The following is an 18,675-nucleotide window of genomic DNA, read 5'->3' as shown; positions in this document are numbered from 1 at the left end:
AGAGTATAACTGGTACAACTAGCTCTCAATGATGACGTAATAAAGATGTGGATTAAAGGACCCAATGCCAGGGTGTAATTGGTTTTCGATGGTGACGTAATGACGATATGTTTTAGTGTCGGGGGGATTAAAGGTAATGCCCCTATGTATACATGTAATCTGACACCACTGCCATATCAAGCACAAGTAGTCATTACGTCATACGCTGGCACGGTGCATACACATCAACCGGCGACATACGAAAACGAAAACTATTACTTGCACGCTCTGCTTGCGCAAGTAATAATTAAACATAAAGGCTTTCTTTCTACATAAAATAATGAACGATATGGGGTTTGTAGCTGTTCTTGGGTTTGTGATGTGTCCTCCACATGGCATGATACTTGCTGAAAGCTGCAATCAGGTTCCGTGTTCTGGGCTAGTGTCGTTCACTGATTGTAGACTGGAGATGACGTCAGTTGTTTTGGTTATGTTGATTGGCTGAAGAGGTTGTCTGTCAACGCTGTAGTCCCGTAACCAGAGTCCAAACTCCACTCGCATGAATCGAAATGTGATTTGAAGGGGAGTGGTTACCAAGGCCACAATTTTTCACTCACTTTTTTGACGTCCGAAAAAGTGGATCGAACAAATCATAAAATTGACTCATTGGGAGATCTAAAGGTCAGAGGTCTTTTGACGAATGACTGTGAGCTTCAGTTCCTGAGAGATTCTCATGGCATTCTACCATATTGAAACAATAAGCCCTTTGGGCTTGACCCATAATAAAGCAAATAACCACATACTGTACATAGAATGTAGAGAGCGCAGTGCCTCAAGAAACTAGGATACCAATCCAAATAACAATATACATTGAAACTATAGAATACCAAGTAAACATTAAACAATGAACCTGGCATCTGCCTAAATAACATGCTACTGTACCTATTCACTGGATATTACAGAGAAATATTTTAGGATGGAACCGTTTACCATCCATCCATCTTCAACCACAGATTGGGCAGATTTTACTCTGAAAAGCCCCGCCTTCCATTACCCCCCAAAACCAGGAGGCATAATATTCCGTTACTACCTCACGCTGTCACATCTACTCTCTCTTTAGAAGCGTTTATATTCCAAACGAGATGCTTGATTAAGTCAGAAATGAGGACAGAACATTGGTGTTCTGTCCTTCTCTCTAAATCTACATCATGGAGATGTAGATTTAGAGAGAAGAGACAGTTTAGTCGTGCCATAAACAAGGAAGAGAACGGCAGTGCGCATGCGGGAAACATGTCTAGGATCGCTGAAGAAGGCATGGCCAAGCAAAAGAAATTAAAAAAATAATGGATTACAGCGATTCCGTTTTATATAATTAAGAGCGTCTGCTAAATGCCTAAATTGTAAATTGTAAAATGTTTTGAAGAAAATCGAAAATGTAATATAAATCTAGTAGGGCAGAAATGGAGGTGGCAAATATGGAGAGTGAGTGATCGGTCCAGCATTTTGCAAGATTAGCTATGCACACACATACACACAGGAACGAAAACATAATCTCCATCCCAGCCTTTGGCCTGGCGGAGATAATCAGGGCAAACTAAGGGGAAACTCACTGGCAAGTGACAATGATTTGCAGTTCCCACAACAAGCAAAATAAATTAAGTTTGCTAATATCAAGAGTCTTACTCACTCTGGAGAATCCTGAGACTAAAAGCTGAGGTCGTGAGCATAGGGATTGATGAAAGTGAAAGTCAGGCTGAATATAAAGCCTCTTGAAATGAAGGTGAATTACAAATGACTGAACACACCCTGTGATTTCTTAGTTGTTTTGACAGATGTCAAATCCAAATTAGGGATAGAAAGTATTTAAAACGTTGTTCCTTCCATGGGTAGAATTAGCTTTTGAAAGACAGTGTGTATTTTAATGAGTCACATTTTTTATCATTACAATGTGTTATTACTAATGTTGAGTGTGGGTTTTGAGTTACTTGCACAATTTTGTTAAGGTTCAAACATGTTACAAAATAGGAAGCTCCCTATGGGTCAATTTGAAAATAGCATCTCTCTTTTTTTTCCCCTTCTTTTTTTTTAACTTTTCACATACTGGTAATATAAAATTCTATAAACCAAATATCCAGGATTAAATATGCCAATTACAGTGAAAAGCAAAGGTGTTGCATGGTGTGTGTGAAGAAAAAAGAAAGAAAAAGATTGGGAATTTCCGAATCGATCAACTGAAAGAGATAATAAACATTGATGTTTCAGCGGCTGTGTTTAAAATAAAACATAATTAGTAATAGTAAATGTTAATTTGGCAGCTATCACAACTGACATTATTCACACACAGACAACTTCTTCATAACCATTTCCAAATTGTTGATAAAGGAAGGTTTCTTGAGGACAGCCTAATAAATTCCTTTAACACCACTTATTCCCTGCTCCTGCCAAATGGCTCATGGGTTCTAAATAAAGCAGCTGGTGCCAAGTGAGCTGGCAAGAGAGACAATGCTCTATAGTGAGTCTCTGGTCTGGGGCAGGAGGGAACACTGTGAAACGCTGAGTGTTTGTTTAGTTCGGAGAGTGTACAAATAGATAAATTAACACTAATAATTTTACTGTGATGGGAAGGGTGAAATAAAGACAAGAATTAAGGAGCTTTGGATAATGATTTATGACCCTTTGCGTGAATGCACTTTTTCCTGATTGCTATTTTCTTTGTACAGGAAGCAGTGTGGCCAAAGGCTGACACACTTTGATATTGATAAACATTTTCTGTAAACAAATAATAAAAATCACACCCGTGTGAACTGAGTGGTGCAAGGTCTTATATAGACTGATCAGATGTGGTCTGACGTAATGTCAGTGACCATAGTAACCATGCTCATTTTTTTGAAATCACACCCGTGTGAACTGAGTGACCATAGTAACCATGCTCATTTTTTTGGTACAAACACGGGTACACGGGTACAAAGCCAGTTGTTGGAGTGGTTTGCACCACTCAAAAAGAAAATAATATCAACACATGTCAGGTAAACTGACAGTGGCCATAATCCATACTGCTGCTGCTTCCATTTCTGTTGAGGAAGGTACTGTTTTCCTCCTAAAGAGGCGGGCGCCACATTACAATGGTGCAAACTGGATGAGTGCTGCCTTACACACATGACTCAGGGAAATAAGGAACATTACACAACAGAGGTGTTTGTGATGTGCATAGACCTTAAGAATGGTGATGTGGCATGGAGTGACATCTAGTGGTTAAAAATTGTCTAGTGGTTCCCAACCTTTTCTGGATCAAAGCCCACTTGAACCTCTCAAAAATGAAATCCATCATCTCTCATCCATCTGACCAGCTCCCGTGTTAAGTTGTCAGTTGGGTGCACTGCATGCATTTTCAGAGCATGTTTATTTTAATGAGTAATCAATTGTGTTCCGGAGTGGATCATTACAACTAACATAATGCCGGTATTATTTAAATACCTATTTATCGGTATCATGGTGAAAACTTCCAAGTTAATATTATTAATTCATATTAATGTCATATTATCATTCAAATCTTTGTGTTTTGCCAATTATTTGGGGGCCCACTTGCAATATCCAGTGGCCCCCACAAGTTGGGATTTGATGGTCTTCTAACACCTGGCTTCAAAAGTTATAGCCTACCTGTGAGAACCACTGTTCCTTGCTTGTGCCCTTCACTTCTTCATTGTCTCTCTTCCATCTCCATTATCGTGCTTGCATCTCATTGCTTCACCTTGGTGGACCGGAAAGAAAATCATGACTGATTCATCGGCTTCATTAAGACACAATGTAGCTGCAGCGCTGTGTATTAGAGTCTTCTATGAGTGTGAACATTCAAGGGCTTTCAGTGTAGACAGGGCTGGTGGCTTGCTGGCAGACACAGCATAATACCAAATTAATTTCATCCTCTACAGTATATGTGACATCTCTCTTGAGGGGAAGTGTTTTCAGATGGGCACCCTGGAAAAACATTGCCTGCAGTGCTTCTCATACAAAGCAAGCTCATCACAGATTCTTACGTGAGTTTTGTTCATCACATTACCAGCTACCCCGATAATCTCCTGGGAGCAAAATGAGTGTACAAATGACGAACTGGTCTCTTACGGGTCCATTTGGATCAATGTTGTCGCTGTCAGGCAGGAACCTCATATCTTGATATTTCAACTATTTAATGTTTTGACGTGAATTAATGCCCTACTTCGTCATACAAGAGTGTCGCACAAGGTAATGAAAATAGCAGATCTACAAGCTTTAATGTGTAGATCGGCTATTTCCACTATATTGTTAAAAACATAATAAAGGTTTTGGACATACAAGGTTTCCACCTGAGACAGTGACAATGTGTACACTCAGAGTAAAGGAACACTCAGGGGGTTCAGCAGACTCAGAGCTTCTTCCTGCTGCTGTGTTATCAGTCTCAGAATGAGTGCAGGAGGAGGAACAGGGCACCTGGTACTCTATCACATTTCCAAGAATCCCAGGGTCTGTCATTAGGATTTAATGGAAAGAGGGCGAGCTTCTGGGAGGGATCATTGGAGGTTATAAATCAGTGCAATTTATTCTCCTCCTTTCATGAGACTATAGGCAAAGATATCATAAAAAAGGTAATAGAGAAAATTGAGACACTACCAAAAGGGGGACTATATGGCCAGTTAAGACTGAGGTTAGGGTTAGAAGCAATGGCATTATGGCATATAAATCTGGAGTAGTACGAAAATGAAAACTACCGTATAGGCTACTGTCTATAAATAGATGTAAATAAAGTAATCTTCAATCAGATGTTCTGAATTCTGGGTCCTCTGCTGAATTAGAGCCCAAAAAAAGTAACGTTCTCTTATTTTTGTCATTTGTGAATGACATTGTGCCATAGTGGATAGCAGTTGTTTTTTATTCGCAATTCTACTTTCATATATTTAATAAATTAATATAGAAATCTTCATAAGATGATTGCTGAACATTATTATAGAGATGGCAGAGCTATAATGTGAGGCAGGTGTCATAATGATAGCATATATACTGCACAAAATATAAATCCTCTGTTTATTTTATTTTTAACTCCGAGTGTACTCAGTGGAGGCCTACTAGGCTACAAAATGTGTAACCAAATGGACAGTTTACAGCAGACTGACTGACTAGAGTCACTAGACTGACATAAAACCAAACCCAACAAGGGCAAGCCTCTTCAGAAAACTGCTAAGTGAACAAGCACTAATTTAATCTACGTTCTTCCCAGCCTAAGATTTAGACAATCGTCGATGTATTTGATCGATTTTGCCTATTTCAATCTACGAGAGTCTAGTGTTAATTTCCCTGATTGGGTGGAACGGCACTTGCTGCCCCCTTAGAATTCCGAACATATACAAATGCAAAATATAAGGTACGTAGGCCTATACCCTGATGCCCAAAATGTTAGAAAGGCCTACGGGGTGCTTGTGCAATGTAATAGTCCGTAACCCCCTTTTTGAAACTAGCTCCTCGCCACTCGTCCTACACACTTCCACTTGGTTTGAGCATAGATATATAAATCATAGAGACGGCACTGGATGGGAGGGGAATCCCAGGGCCATCTCTATTATTTATATATCTATGCTCAAACCGAGTGGAAGTGTGTAGGGCGAGTGGCGAGGAGCTAGTTTCAAAAAGGGCCTAAGTGTTTTAATCCCGTTTGTGGCCGAACGCCATTCCGCATCTTGTTTACTTTCCGTTTACGATGAGCGTAAAGGTGGTTGCACACCGGCCGCGTTTTTCGGAAAACCGATGGAGAAACGCCACTAAAAATCCGAATTCGCATCCGATTCGCGCCCGGTGTGTGGAGACCTTAATTCCGGCTTTCACCGGATGCGCCCCATCACTTCCGCCATCTATGCAAGCATATAGCAGTGGGCGTGATTTTCTGGACCCACTGAAAAATCGGCCATTCATTTTTTCCAGATTTACACAAATATTTATATCAATTATTTTAAGCCATCCAGGATCCTAATTATATGATATATTACATTTAATAAATACCCTTTGATTAGTGTTTTTCTTTTTTCACAGAATCAAAGGTGTTATTGTCCAGGATTCACCAGGATCCTGGATGGCTTGATAGATGGCAATAGTGAAAGCCTTTCTGTACTCTAGTCTGTACATGTATATTGTGTAATGTATTGTATACTTTTGATTGTATACTTTTATGAATCTGTGCTCCATACCATGTGATCATGGTCGTGAGTTAAATAAATGATGATGATGATTCTAGGCTTAAAATAATTGATATAAATATTTTTGTAAATCTATATGGGAAAAAATAAGATTTTTCAGTGGGTCCAGAAAACCATGCCCACTGCTATGCTCAGTTCAGAAAGAAGCACGTACCTGCAGAAGTGCAGCTGGTAGGCCCAATTATTCAAACTAGTCCTTATCCGTTGTGAGATATTGCCTCCCCATAAATATTGTTAATTGCCATTCATTTTAACTTGTATTATACATGCTAACATGCATGTTTGTTTTGTTGTTGTTTGCAGTAATTGTGGTTATTGTAAGCCATAGCGTTGCGTGAGTGGGGAGACACGTGTGTACGCACACTACACACACGCGTGCGTGCACACACACACACACACGTTGCGTTTACCTGGGCTGTAGATGGCGGAAGTGGTGGAAGGCAACGTGTGAAATAAGCTGTGGATCCTGCGCTTAGAGTATCCTGCGTGATATATGAAGATGTAGGAGGAGTGCGTGTGCGTGTTCACGCCACGGTGGCGTGAAGTTAATAAGCATATCTGTGTGTGCGTGTGCGAGCGTGCGCCGTGGTCGGTCGGCAGGTGGTTGTTCGGCCACTGTACACAGTACACACACGTGCTTTGCGAAAGTAGATGGAATTGTTTAATTGGGCTGTAGATGGCGGCGCAAAATTGTATAGGCCACTGTTTGTTGTGTTGCGGCAGTAGCTAGAGGAAGCATGCCAGTGGGGTAACAGTGAGAACGGTGGACTACCAGCTGTACAGCAAGAGTGGGCACCTAAAAACGTACTGGACACCTCAATGTTGAATCGGTTATTTTTGTCCGAAATGTAAACAAAATGAAGGTTAATGTATGCTTTGGAAAATGTATGTGATATAAGAAATGCAATGTGATTTCAAGTTGGAGTGGTTAACCAGGCTACGTCGGGCACACCAGACCTAATGGACCCTTTAGGCCATTTACATGTCAATAACAAAATATGATTTGTATAAAATAAAATAAATATTAATACATATTTAAACATGCTGCCCAGAATTCTGTTCCCACTGTTCTGGTTTAATACCATATTAGTTTCATTACTTGCGCAAGCAGAGCAAGTAAAGCATATGACGTAATGACTACTTGTGCTTGATATGGCAGTGGTGTCAGATTACATACATGTATACATAGGGACATTACCTTTAATCCTCCCGACACTAAAACATATCGTCATTACGTCACCATCGAAAACAAATTACACCCTGACATTGGGTCCTTTAATCCACATCTTTATTACGTCATCATTGAGAGCTAGTTATACCAGTTATACCCTGACGTCATATGCTGCTACGATACATACGCATACCGCTAATCAACTTACAAATTACATATACATAGAGGCATTTCCTTCAATAGCGGTCGACAGAGTGCAGTTCTAGTTCATTCATATTATCGATTCTAGAGTAGTGGTTCTCAAACGTTTTCATGTCAAGGACCCCCAAATGAATTGGCTGCACTGCTCTGCAAGTCTAGTGTCACGATGATGTCTCCACTGTGTATATCCATCTTTGGACTTTCCACATTAATCTTATGTCAGCGCTGGATATCGCTGTTGTCTCCATATATGAGGCTATAGGTTATCCCCATATACAGTATGGATCTCTAAGTGAAAGCCTTCGCAACAGTAGCCATACAAGTTCTGTCCTGTGTAGTTAAAAAATTCAAAAATATAAAAAATGTAAGATCTACAAGCTGTCGAATCTATCCGGGTTAAAGTGGTTGAACTGAACTATTAATACCAACTAATATTGCTGGGGCTCCCCTGGACCCCCTCAACGGACTCCACTTTGAGAACCATTGCAGTAGGTTATTTACATTCACACGTTCATACAACTTAGACTTTGTATCGACACAAGCAGAGACATAGCCTTTATGTTTTTCTTCATTTTGGTTCCATTTGTACATTCTGTATACTCCCCTTTATGTTTGATACCATCATGTTTCAACAACATCCGTAGCATTTGAGGTGGCTCCTATGGGTGGAAGTGAAATAGCTTTCAGCTCTGCATTGTTTAGAAGCCTCTCGATGTGTGATTCAAATATGGGGCATACGTATACTGCACAGTACTTAATGCCCATATATGCAAACATCCATGTTACTTCACCTTTACCGCTACACAAACTTGCAAAAAGGCCATGCAGATGTTGCATGTTTCCCCATTTCTAATTCAGGGGGGACCCTATGTATCATGGTGACATCATGCTTACATCACTGCAATATCATATACAATCGTGATGAATCCCCGACCCAGGGCATTCATAAGGAGATCACAAATAATGTCTTAGGAATTAAATAGAGCTTTAATAGCATCCAGCTTAAGGTCATTTAGTAACAGTCTAAATGCAATCCTGGCACCTGCATTGCTTCACCAATGTTCTACAACATTCCACAACGTATTCAAAGCATGGAAGGACATGAACAACTGCGACAAGATGTGCAACGCCTTACAGTCGCTTCAAGTGTCATGCCACCGCCATCATGCCATCAACATGGTGCTGGCTACCATGAGCCCAGAGACAGCCGGCATACCTGGCCTGATGGCAACCATCATTATGACAGACATCGACCCCAACATGGGGAAGCCTACAGGCCTAAGATGTTCGGGCCAAATGAGAGAGATCTACATGATGGAATGCATCCCCAGCAGCGCCGGTACTCATCGCCCTATATTGATGAGTATGAGGTTGGGTATCCCAGCCCTGTGAGCCATGAGCAGACCAGACAGGATACAGAGGTTCTACAACGTATTCAGAGCATGGAAGAAGCAAATGAACAACTGCGACAAGACGTGAAACGCCTTACAGTCATGATCTCTAATTTACAAGTCATGCCATCGTCTTCATGCCATCAGCATGGTGCTGCTTACCATGAGCCCAGAGACAGCTGTCAAAGGCACTGCGACAGCTACCCAAATTATGGCAGACACCGACCCCAGCATGGGGCAGCCTACAGCCAGCCGGATGACAACGACCGTTCCCTGCCAGATCGCTACGGTCACCAGGACTTTGTGAGGCTGCTTCTCGACAACCATGGAAACCAGTTGGATCTACTATATCAAATAGCTATAGAGATAAAGGAAAAGGCACTCAGTTGGCCGCAGATAAGGTCTGGAGATGGAAGTGCTTTAAGTGCTTTTTCATTGTTCTTAGTGGACTGTCACAATACCATGGAAGACATGGATTATATGGAGGAAATGGACAATCTCCTGACCACAAAGAACATAATTTCAAAGCTGCCGCTTAATATAAGAGATCAATGGAGTGTTCATGAACATGATTTCCAGAAGCGGTATCAAAGAAGAGCCAAGTTCACAGAACTAGTGAACTTCGTCTATCACCAAGCTGATAAGTCAGATTCCCTCTTTAGCTATCCTGACGAAGCAACAACTGACAAGCAAGCTCCATGTAACAAGCGGCGCATCAACCACAAATCCAAGAAGAAAACCACTGTATTTCATTGTGGTGAGCAGAAGGAAATGCCTGCAAAATCTACAACTGTGTCTGTGAGGGAAGAAACAACACAGAAGTCCACAAAATACTATCCATTCTGCGCTTCATCACAGCACAACGTGAATCACTGTGCCAAAATCAAACTGTTGACAAAGTACCAGAATATGGAGTGGGTGAAGGAGAACAAGAGGTGCTGTTGCTCAAGATTTGGCCGCGAGCACCAGGCAGCAAACTGTACCTTCAAGGCAAAAAAGGCAACAAAGAATCCTTGCACCACATCCAATCCCACTACCTCAGATGAATCACAGCATCTCACTTCAAAACGAAGGAATGTCCCACAAATGCCCCAGATAGCCAAGCTGCACGGGGCTAGCCCTAAGGACAGCATGGGTTTGTTGAATGCAGGGAAGAGCAGTAAAGATCTCACCTCAATGAACTTATCATCCAACGATGGAACATCATCTACAAATCTATCTACAGACCTATCCATGAAGGGTGCCACAGATTATCAGCCTGTTAAAGGACCGTCACAACAAGGTGTAATCCTCGTTCTTGACACCAACATCCTCCTCAGTCACCTGGACTATGTGAAGAGTATCACGTCTCATGGCCTTGGAACCATGGGCGTCCCTGTGATACTGATCCCCTGGGTGGTGCTCCAGGAGCTGGACTGGCGGAAGAATGGGAGGAAGCTGGCTCACCGGGCCGTTGATGCTGTACGCTTCATATACATGTGTCTGAAGAACCAGAAGCCAGGCGTTTGGAGCCAGTCAATACAACAGGCATTTCAGAGTTTCCACGACCTGACTGCTAAGAAAAATGATGACCGAGGTCGGAACAACAATGTTTACCACCGGGTTCTGCAGTACTGCCTGCAGTATCTGATAAAGAATGATGACCAAGTTCTGCTTTGCTGCCAGCAGTACAAGAGTCTCTATCCAGAGCACGCTCTCATCCTGTGCACTAATGACAAGAACCTGTGTAGTAAGTCTATAGGGAGCGGGGTGAAGGCCCTCAGCAGGTCAGACCTAGTGGAAACGTATGGACCCACACCAACCGGCACTGCATGGCAGGAAGAAAACTAATGTACATACCCACCCTCTACGGAAGGGGAGCCATCTGGCCAACAGTTGGGTAAGAGTTGAGCCCCTAAATAATGTACAGAAGGCAAAGACAAATGCAGAGGGAAATAGGCACCATGTGCATGGCCTTTTTTTACAGCCGACCCCAATTTTGGTGTGCTAATTTGCCCTCAGGGATGTTTGTTGTTTCGGTAGCATTGCAGCAGAATAGTGCATTCAGTCTGATAAGCTCTTCACCAGGTTGAAAGATACCAAATCTTGTGCAAATGAAAAGAAACATCCACCCAGGGAATTCATCAGGAGACCAATGAGAATCTAAACATCGAAGAGAATAATTGAGCAGTTGAGACGAATAACCATCTATGTCCATCATTTATTCTGCCCCCTCCCCGAAAATAATCCATAATTTATACATTATGGATAATTAGTATGGACTTAGATGGTTATTCATTGCTTGATTGAAACCTGAAATAGCATTTTGCTACTAGCCATCAACCAAATTCTTTCAGATACAGCAGCAGTCCATACTGAATCCTGGGACTGCATTACTTTGCTTCACAAGCTCACATGAACATCGGAATTTGGCCCACACGCTGAAGTGATTGCTGCCACACCTATAGATTCAGAACACCTTTTATTACCTTTCAAATTTCAATACAATTAATCATCTTTGGTTGTCTTTTTTACCACCCGACTCCCATAGGTGACATCTTGAAATGGTGACCATGGTCTTGTACCACTGGCAAAATCATTGTTTTACTACGGTAACCTTTATTTATACAGGGTCGGTTGACTGAGCATGCATGCACTATTACAGTAACATCATGTCACTGTGTAGTCCTATTGGTGTGGTAAGAAACCCAGGTGAACTATCAAAACATTTGATTTCTGGTCAGTAGCCATTCGGTCATTAGCGATGTTATATTTAATCTACAGAGACAAACTGAGGCCTTTTGTGTTTTTGCTCTGCTGAGCTAGCAGAGAATTCTATGCCTCCAGTTTTGGTATATAGATTTCACATAAACTTCAAAAGCTCATCATCATACAGAATGAGGTTCTCATGGTACTGCACTGGTGAGTTTCCAGTTGTTGGGTCCAGCTCCATGAGGGGCAGGCAAAAAAACACCAACACTCTGTTTTACAACCACCAAATCTTTTCTTTTATGTTTGTCTGCAATAATGAGCGCATGCATCAAATTACATTACTAATAATGAAGTACAACTTGAGGTTTAAGGCACTCTGGTGCAACATTGTCTCCAATTGAAAAGTCAATCGGACTGATGGGGAAGTTGCTAATGATATTGGTAAATAAATAAATGTACAGTATATATATGGATGATGGGTGAGTTTACCAGTATGACTTCCACTCCCAACATCACAGAATGTTAATTATGAAATTCTTTCTGAATGTTGGGGCAGAGTTCGCCAAAATGGCTAACTCTAATGTCTGAATGTATTGTTCTACAAGGGCCATGCCAAGATGAAATACTGTTAAGTGCAAATCTTAAAAGTGAGTGCAATGGTGCATATTTACAATTTTACATAGGTTTTGTTCTATTAATGCATAAAACAAAAACTAAACCGGACAGCAGACAAAACAACTGTTTAGTTGGCCTAAAAGGGCCATAAATAAAACTTTATTCTCTCAATTTATTAACAAGCCACAGCACTCAAAAAAAAAAACTCTCATTCTGGTGCAGTCCACAGAGACATGAGACCCTTTTGAGATACTTAAGAGTCGCTGAAATCCTCAAGACTCTCATTACCTCACTTCCTTAGAAAAACAAAACAAAACAAAACTGTGTAATACTGTACCAAACTGATGGCAGAGCAGCAAGGTGATCCTTTTCAGAAAGAGAAGGGCCGGTGCTTGAGAAAGGGCTTATGTGGGGAGTGGGGGCTTAAACCAAACAGCAACAACAATAAGAAAAATTAAAAAACTTAAAAGCCTACAAAAACCCTCAACCTTGTTTTACAAAGCTGAAGCAGAATGTGCTTGGCTTCCAATCACTGCAGGATTGCGTTTCTTTTCTTTTCTGCTTCATTATTTGTGTCCCCTCAGAAGTTCTCATCCTTCCTCTTGGTTGTGATTTGCTTAAAATAAAACTGAAATAATATTTATAATGATAACCTATAGCAGCAAAAGAGAAACAGAGGAGTGACAGCTATAAGCAAAATGACCCCTGGTTTATAAGGAAGGCATGGGTTAAAAGAGAGGTCCATGGGTTTGTTTTGTATTTTTTGCCCAGGGCTGGGGCTGAGATACAAGGGCTTGATGCTCCACCTAGCTCATCTTCCGTCGGTGGGCACCCTGCCGAGTGTAGCCATGATGTGACTGAAGCGTTCGCACAGCTCGAGAGTGGAGAAGGTGGGCAACTTGGGAGGGTCGTGGAAGCTTTTGATTTCGATTGAACAGTCCAATAACTTGGGGAGGAAGTCTGTTAGCTTCTCCTGGAGGTTGGCTGTCATTGAAAGGAGAGAAGATATAGTTTTCTCATTTTGCCCTTGTATAATCACAACAAACACAAGCTAAATATTTTCTCTGTGACATGACTAGTTGTATCAAAACGTGAACAGAAACAAAGATTACCGGTATCAAAATAAAATAAAACAAAGATAATTATAAAATGTATAAACTTATTTTGTGAAAATAAAGTATTAACTTCACTAGCTACATTCCTTAGGACTGGCATCCAAAACTCCAATATACAGAAATCCTTATGCATTTTAATATATCACATACCCAATCTCGGTTTGCCCTTGGTTAGGAAGGGGTGATAAAAGGACAGAGAGGGTAATTGCTGTCAGCCCTAGCTGACTAATCAGCGCTAAAGAAAGAATGAGAGCAAGCTAAAGAGCCACACTTCTCTGAACTGTGTGCAACCACACTACAGAAACAAACAAAATGAGTAAAACATCGGGGGAGGGCGTAGTCGTGCGTTCTGTAGGATGTTGGCTTACTTGGGAGCCATCTTCCTGCCTACATGTAGGCTAGTAAGATGCTATGCTACTTGGCTAGTTGGCTGCCAGTCTGTAGTTCGTAAGTTTGCTTGTCAATGACGCTGGTGTGTACACTGTCACTGCAGTACACCATCTTCCATCTCTCCTATCTTTGAATTGTCACAACTCTTCTACTTTATGGCTCTGGATCGACAGTGGTATTATTATTATTCGCCGTTAGAAAATGTTCGGGTGTTCTGATAGCCGCCTCCCCTCCCCTCACCTCAAAACAGTTCTTAATGTTTACATCTTACTTGACGTGAAGACATGTGGACATATCCTTATGGAACGAGGGGGGAAAACACCACGAGAGTGACGAGTGATCAGTCAAACATGTGTTCTCTCCGCAGTAAATAAATAATCTGTCTGTATGCGATCTGACCATTATTATTTTGATCATCATGCTCGTTTGAGGACAGGTAGAGAGCAGAGCATACATGTGTTTGGGAATGTTGCTGAAGGTTGTTATTTTGTCAGCTGACACCCAAATCAAAGAAACCATACAGCGTGTATTTAATTATTTGATATCTCTGACAGTCAACAACGCACTGCGAGGCTACAATGGAAGCATAAGTTAGGGTATAATAAATGGTGCATTTATATAGGGTATCAAGTTTATGTTATTTTGTCATCCGACACCCAAACCATACAGTGTTTATTTAATTATTTTAGATCTACAATGGTATTTGTCTCCACAGTGAGGCTGGAAAATGTAGCCTAGCAGCCTACTACTATAGCCTACTACTATAGCCTACTAGCAGGCAGGAAAATGGCAACCAGAATAACCTGTTCTGAGCGAAAATCCTCCCTACGCTCTGGCCCTATAGCAGCAAAAAATGGTCGTTATCGATGATGTGGTAGAATTCTCAGCCGCAGCAAAACACAGGGAATCATTTGTTGGTTCACATAATGGCAGCCAACTCTCTGCCCACAAGTTGGGAAACTATCATTTGATTTGCTATGCCAGTTCTTTGGTGACAATAATGCTAATCTATTTAACTTAAAGTGTTTATCAAATAAGGCTATGGGTATGCAATATACAAATTCCTCTCTTTAAAAAAAAACTTACATTCCATCTCCTGGCCCAGGTAGGAGCACCAGCGGTTCCTCATGTCTTCCATAGCCAGCAGGTCCCTCTCAACATCATGGACCAGCAGCAGAGGGATGCAGGGCACCACTAGCTCATTCATGATGCCCAGCCCTGTGGTCACCTCCGGCTCCTCTCCTGATTCAAACATGGCGGCTGCTTGCTCATTAAGTTTCTGCAGGTTGAAATACACAGGCGACAAATTAAATGACTATGGTCGTTTGATTTATCACGCCACCACTCATTTCTAATCACATCTTTGTAAGCTACAACACAGGAACTGCCTTTATGCTACACAGGGCTCATACTGTAATTCATTTCATGCTATTTAATCCTAGTACAACTATTATAATGTACTGCTTAACTCACAATGTTGGCCATAAACTGCTACAGATACAGTAAATACTCTTTCCCTTGAGTGACATTTGAAGCGACATGAGTGAATGTTGTCCTGACTACTTAAATGTACAAATATATGGGTCTGTTACATTCTTGGCAAATAAACTGATTTTGATTCATTACACAAGAAACCTAAATACTGTAACATAGTAAACAATACCCTGTAGAGGCAGGACTGGCAGGTATTGATGGCATTAATCAGGGTAGATTGCTTATTGTGTGATTCCACTCTATGCCTTATGTCCAACTCATATGTTTATTATCAAGTGCCAATTTGTGACTCCTCCTTGTCTTATGACCAAGTCATGCCTTTATTATGAGTGCAAAAAACAACAACCTACAGAACCAAGTATACACTGACATACTTGGACTGATGCACATTGCACACTAGACAGACAATTACACCCAGCTCTTGGCTGAAGCCACCTTTTGCGGTCACTGCCAAACTCTCTGACCTCGTCGTAGAAAACACCTCTTTGAGCCCCTTCCAAAGAATTACAGATTAAAGGCTGTTTCAGACAAGGAGCGAGTGACGCGGGCGTTCTCGCTTTGATCAGCGGACCACAATCCAGCTCTTGCCACCCACCTGCATGAAACGCGCACAATAATTTCACGGGACCACGTCCGCTGAAACGGCCTTAACAATGAACAGAGTTTAATGTTTGTTTTGTCTGTGTTTGTTTTGCCTGTTACTGCGCAAATCGTCCTCGATGTTGTAAGATGATATGAGCACTTCACACAGGTGTGATTTTTTTAATACAGAATGAGATCATATCGGTTATCGGCCATAACATCAATTAACTAGAAAAGTCGCAATTTTAAAAAATTGCAAAGTGTGGTTGCCGCAGTCGCTTACATATACCCTAATTTGAAATTTTCTATAACGCTTGAATACTTTGGTCTTCTGTCCCTGCAAAGGAATTTATGTCTATATAAACGATTGTAAAACATAGATTGGTTACGTAACCAACAACAGCCAATTAGCTACTACAAACGTTATGCAAAGCTCGGCCAATCACAGCAGGAGTTAGGTAGGTTACTCCCGAAGAAAAACAATACAAAAGTGTGACAATAACTATAGTCTGGTCAACCACACTAAATAGCGGATATCGGCCAAACTGTCTCATCGGCACATCCCTAATATATATATATAAGCCCCAGGCTGAATTTAAACAGTTGCACTGTGTTTAGAAAGGCCGATTTGCTCGTCCACATATGACGTAAATTCTCCATTCATTGTCAATGGCATTTAATGTTTGTGTTAGGACCTGGGCCTCCTGCTTCCTATTCCCACTGCCAATGATTACATTATGAGAACAATGCTGGTGTAAGGTTACCCAGTGCAGCTACAGACCAGTTTCAGGCTGATCACACAGAAATACCCCTTAGCCATGACCATTAATACCTAAGAACAGCCCGGAGCAGGACAGCAATGAAAATGAGGCTTTGTTGAGAAGACATTATGAGAATGTGGGGGTGGGGGGGGAAGAAAAAAAGTTCAGTTGAATCGTTTGTAAACCGTCGGGAAGCCAATACAATTATCTCTTCAAAAGCACAGAGCTCTAGTCATGAGGGAGAAAAGTTTTTGGTGCTCGGACTCATTGGCTCAGTTGCTTTGGCATAGCTGAGGAAGTCTCACAGAGGGGAGAGAGGGGGAGTTTGACATCAAAAGGCATTCAGGGTCACATGAAGAACTGTTGAACAAAGCGGTTTCTCCTTTCAATGAGTCTGGAAAGTGCTGCAATCAGTTATTTTAATTGTAGACGATGCAATCTGTTTACAAATGTAATTGAAATTGAATTCTTCTTCTTCAGTTCACTAGCTCATTTAAGCTTGTGTATTCCGTACTCGGCTAGAGATTGTTACAGATATGAGGAAGATGGTAGTATTGGTAATGATTAATGAACTAAAGCATTAATTTAACTAAATTATGTGTGTAATTCTAAACAGAACAGTGATGTAGACTATTTTCAGACTCACCAACAAACACTGTCGACGGTAGTAACCAAGGAGTCCCTCGTCATGACCTCTGTAGGAGCCCTTGGCCAGCAGCTCCCTGTTGTACTGGTAAGAGTAGATCAGGTACATCAGGGCCTCCACATAACTGGACAGGATGATACACAGGGTAGAATACTCAAACATTGGTGTGGTACTGGATTCATTGGCTAAAATGAAGATTACAGTAAAACTATTTAAGATTAGGCTGTAACCTTTTGAATAAATACTACAGGCTATTTAAGCAAATCAAAACCACAGGTAGGTTTGGGTGATGCAAACTTGTATTAACACAATCCCCGCCAGGATTAAAGAATGATTACTATATGCCAGGATATCGCCCCGTTCAACCCTTATTTTGAAGATCCAAAACGCAGCGACCGGATGTTAACTGTCAACTTAATGGTGTGTGTGTTGTCGGATCGGTTGTTGATGTTTCACTAGCTGATGAGAAGTACAGGCCAGCCGGCGCCATTACTGCGACCGTTAGGCTCAGGTTGTTTTGACCAGAAATGCCGCCTGGGATGGAGATTTGGAGTCTAAAGTGACTGAAAGCGTGCGTGTACACAAGCAATGAAGATGGCACAGTCCAGTCTTATGGCTAACAACAGATAGCCATCCGAAGCTAATGCGAGTAGCCTTTCCACTAGATCGGATCAAACCCATTTATACAACTGAATGAACGTAGGCTACGTTGTTTTGGCGGGGATTGTGGAATTCTGAAGGAGTAACAAGGTGTCACCATACTTAGTTTTCTGGAACAGCTCCAAGCCAATCACCATATGGATAGTTGTCTCGTGGAAATTCCTGTATTCCTGATGCCACATCTGATAAAAGAACCAAACAGAAGCTATTGAAAGCCAGCTCTACGGAGTGGCTAGAAAAGAATGTGAAAAGGCAGTTTCTTATCTATGATCAGGTTATTTCATGGCAACTGTAAAGATTGGAAAAACAGACAGGATAGCATGTAAATAACATCTCTTTGAGGGTCTGTGAAGGAGTGAAGATTATTGTGCTTTATAGATTGCAACGTCCTGACCTCATATTCATCCATGTTGATCTCCTCTGGCTTAATGAGGTCCAGTTTGGCACGTGCCACATTCATAATGCTCTTACACCTGGTGAGGAAGGAGAGGAGAAGTGTCAGTGTTGAGATGGTGAGTCATTGTGAAATGCTCCGGGAGGGTGAAATGCTCCAGCCTGCACCTAGGCCTCGACGTAGCCTAATGAATCACTCTTTAGTGCTGAGCGGAGGAGTGAAATGCTCCTCCTGAGGTTCCTATTGAGGCCACGAGCACACATAAATCTAATTACCCTGGCTCAAAATAGAGGAGAGGGGAGAAATCAATTTTTGACTCATGAATATGGATTGAGGCCAACAAGCCCAGTTGAAAAGTTTTTAGATG

The 18,675-nt window shown here is 41.5% G+C and overlaps 1 protein-coding gene across 2 annotated transcripts in view; it reads right to left on the bottom strand.

The window, feature by feature from the left end:
• Window positions 1-12,387: 12,387 nt before the first annotated feature.
• The window catches only part of usp25 (ubiquitin specific peptidase 25), a 31,277-nt gene continuing 24,989 nt past the window's right edge, over window positions 12,388-18,675 (bottom strand). For both annotated transcript variants that reach the window (XM_079507216.1, XM_079507217.1), the window contains 5 exons: window positions 18,309-18,387; window positions 18,017-18,096; window positions 17,255-17,378; window positions 14,858-15,050; window positions 12,388-13,250 (listed from right to left, as the gene is read on the bottom strand). In XM_079507216.1, the coding sequence (XP_079363342.1) occupies window positions 13,078-13,250; window positions 14,858-15,050; window positions 17,255-17,378; window positions 18,017-18,096; window positions 18,309-18,387 (649 nt within the window). In that variant the 3' untranslated portion in view covers window positions 12,388-13,077. The remainder of the gene's footprint in view (window positions 13,251-14,857; window positions 15,051-17,254; window positions 17,379-18,016; window positions 18,097-18,308; window positions 18,388-18,675) is intronic.

Source organism: Electrona antarctica (assembly GCF_951216825.1).
Source record: "Electrona antarctica genome assembly, chromosome: 8".
Lineage (NCBI taxonomy): Eukaryota > Metazoa > Chordata > Actinopteri > Myctophiformes > Myctophidae > Electrona > Electrona antarctica.
Note: the sequence above shows the minus strand (reverse complement) of the source record. Positions and strands in the feature narration are given on the sequence as shown.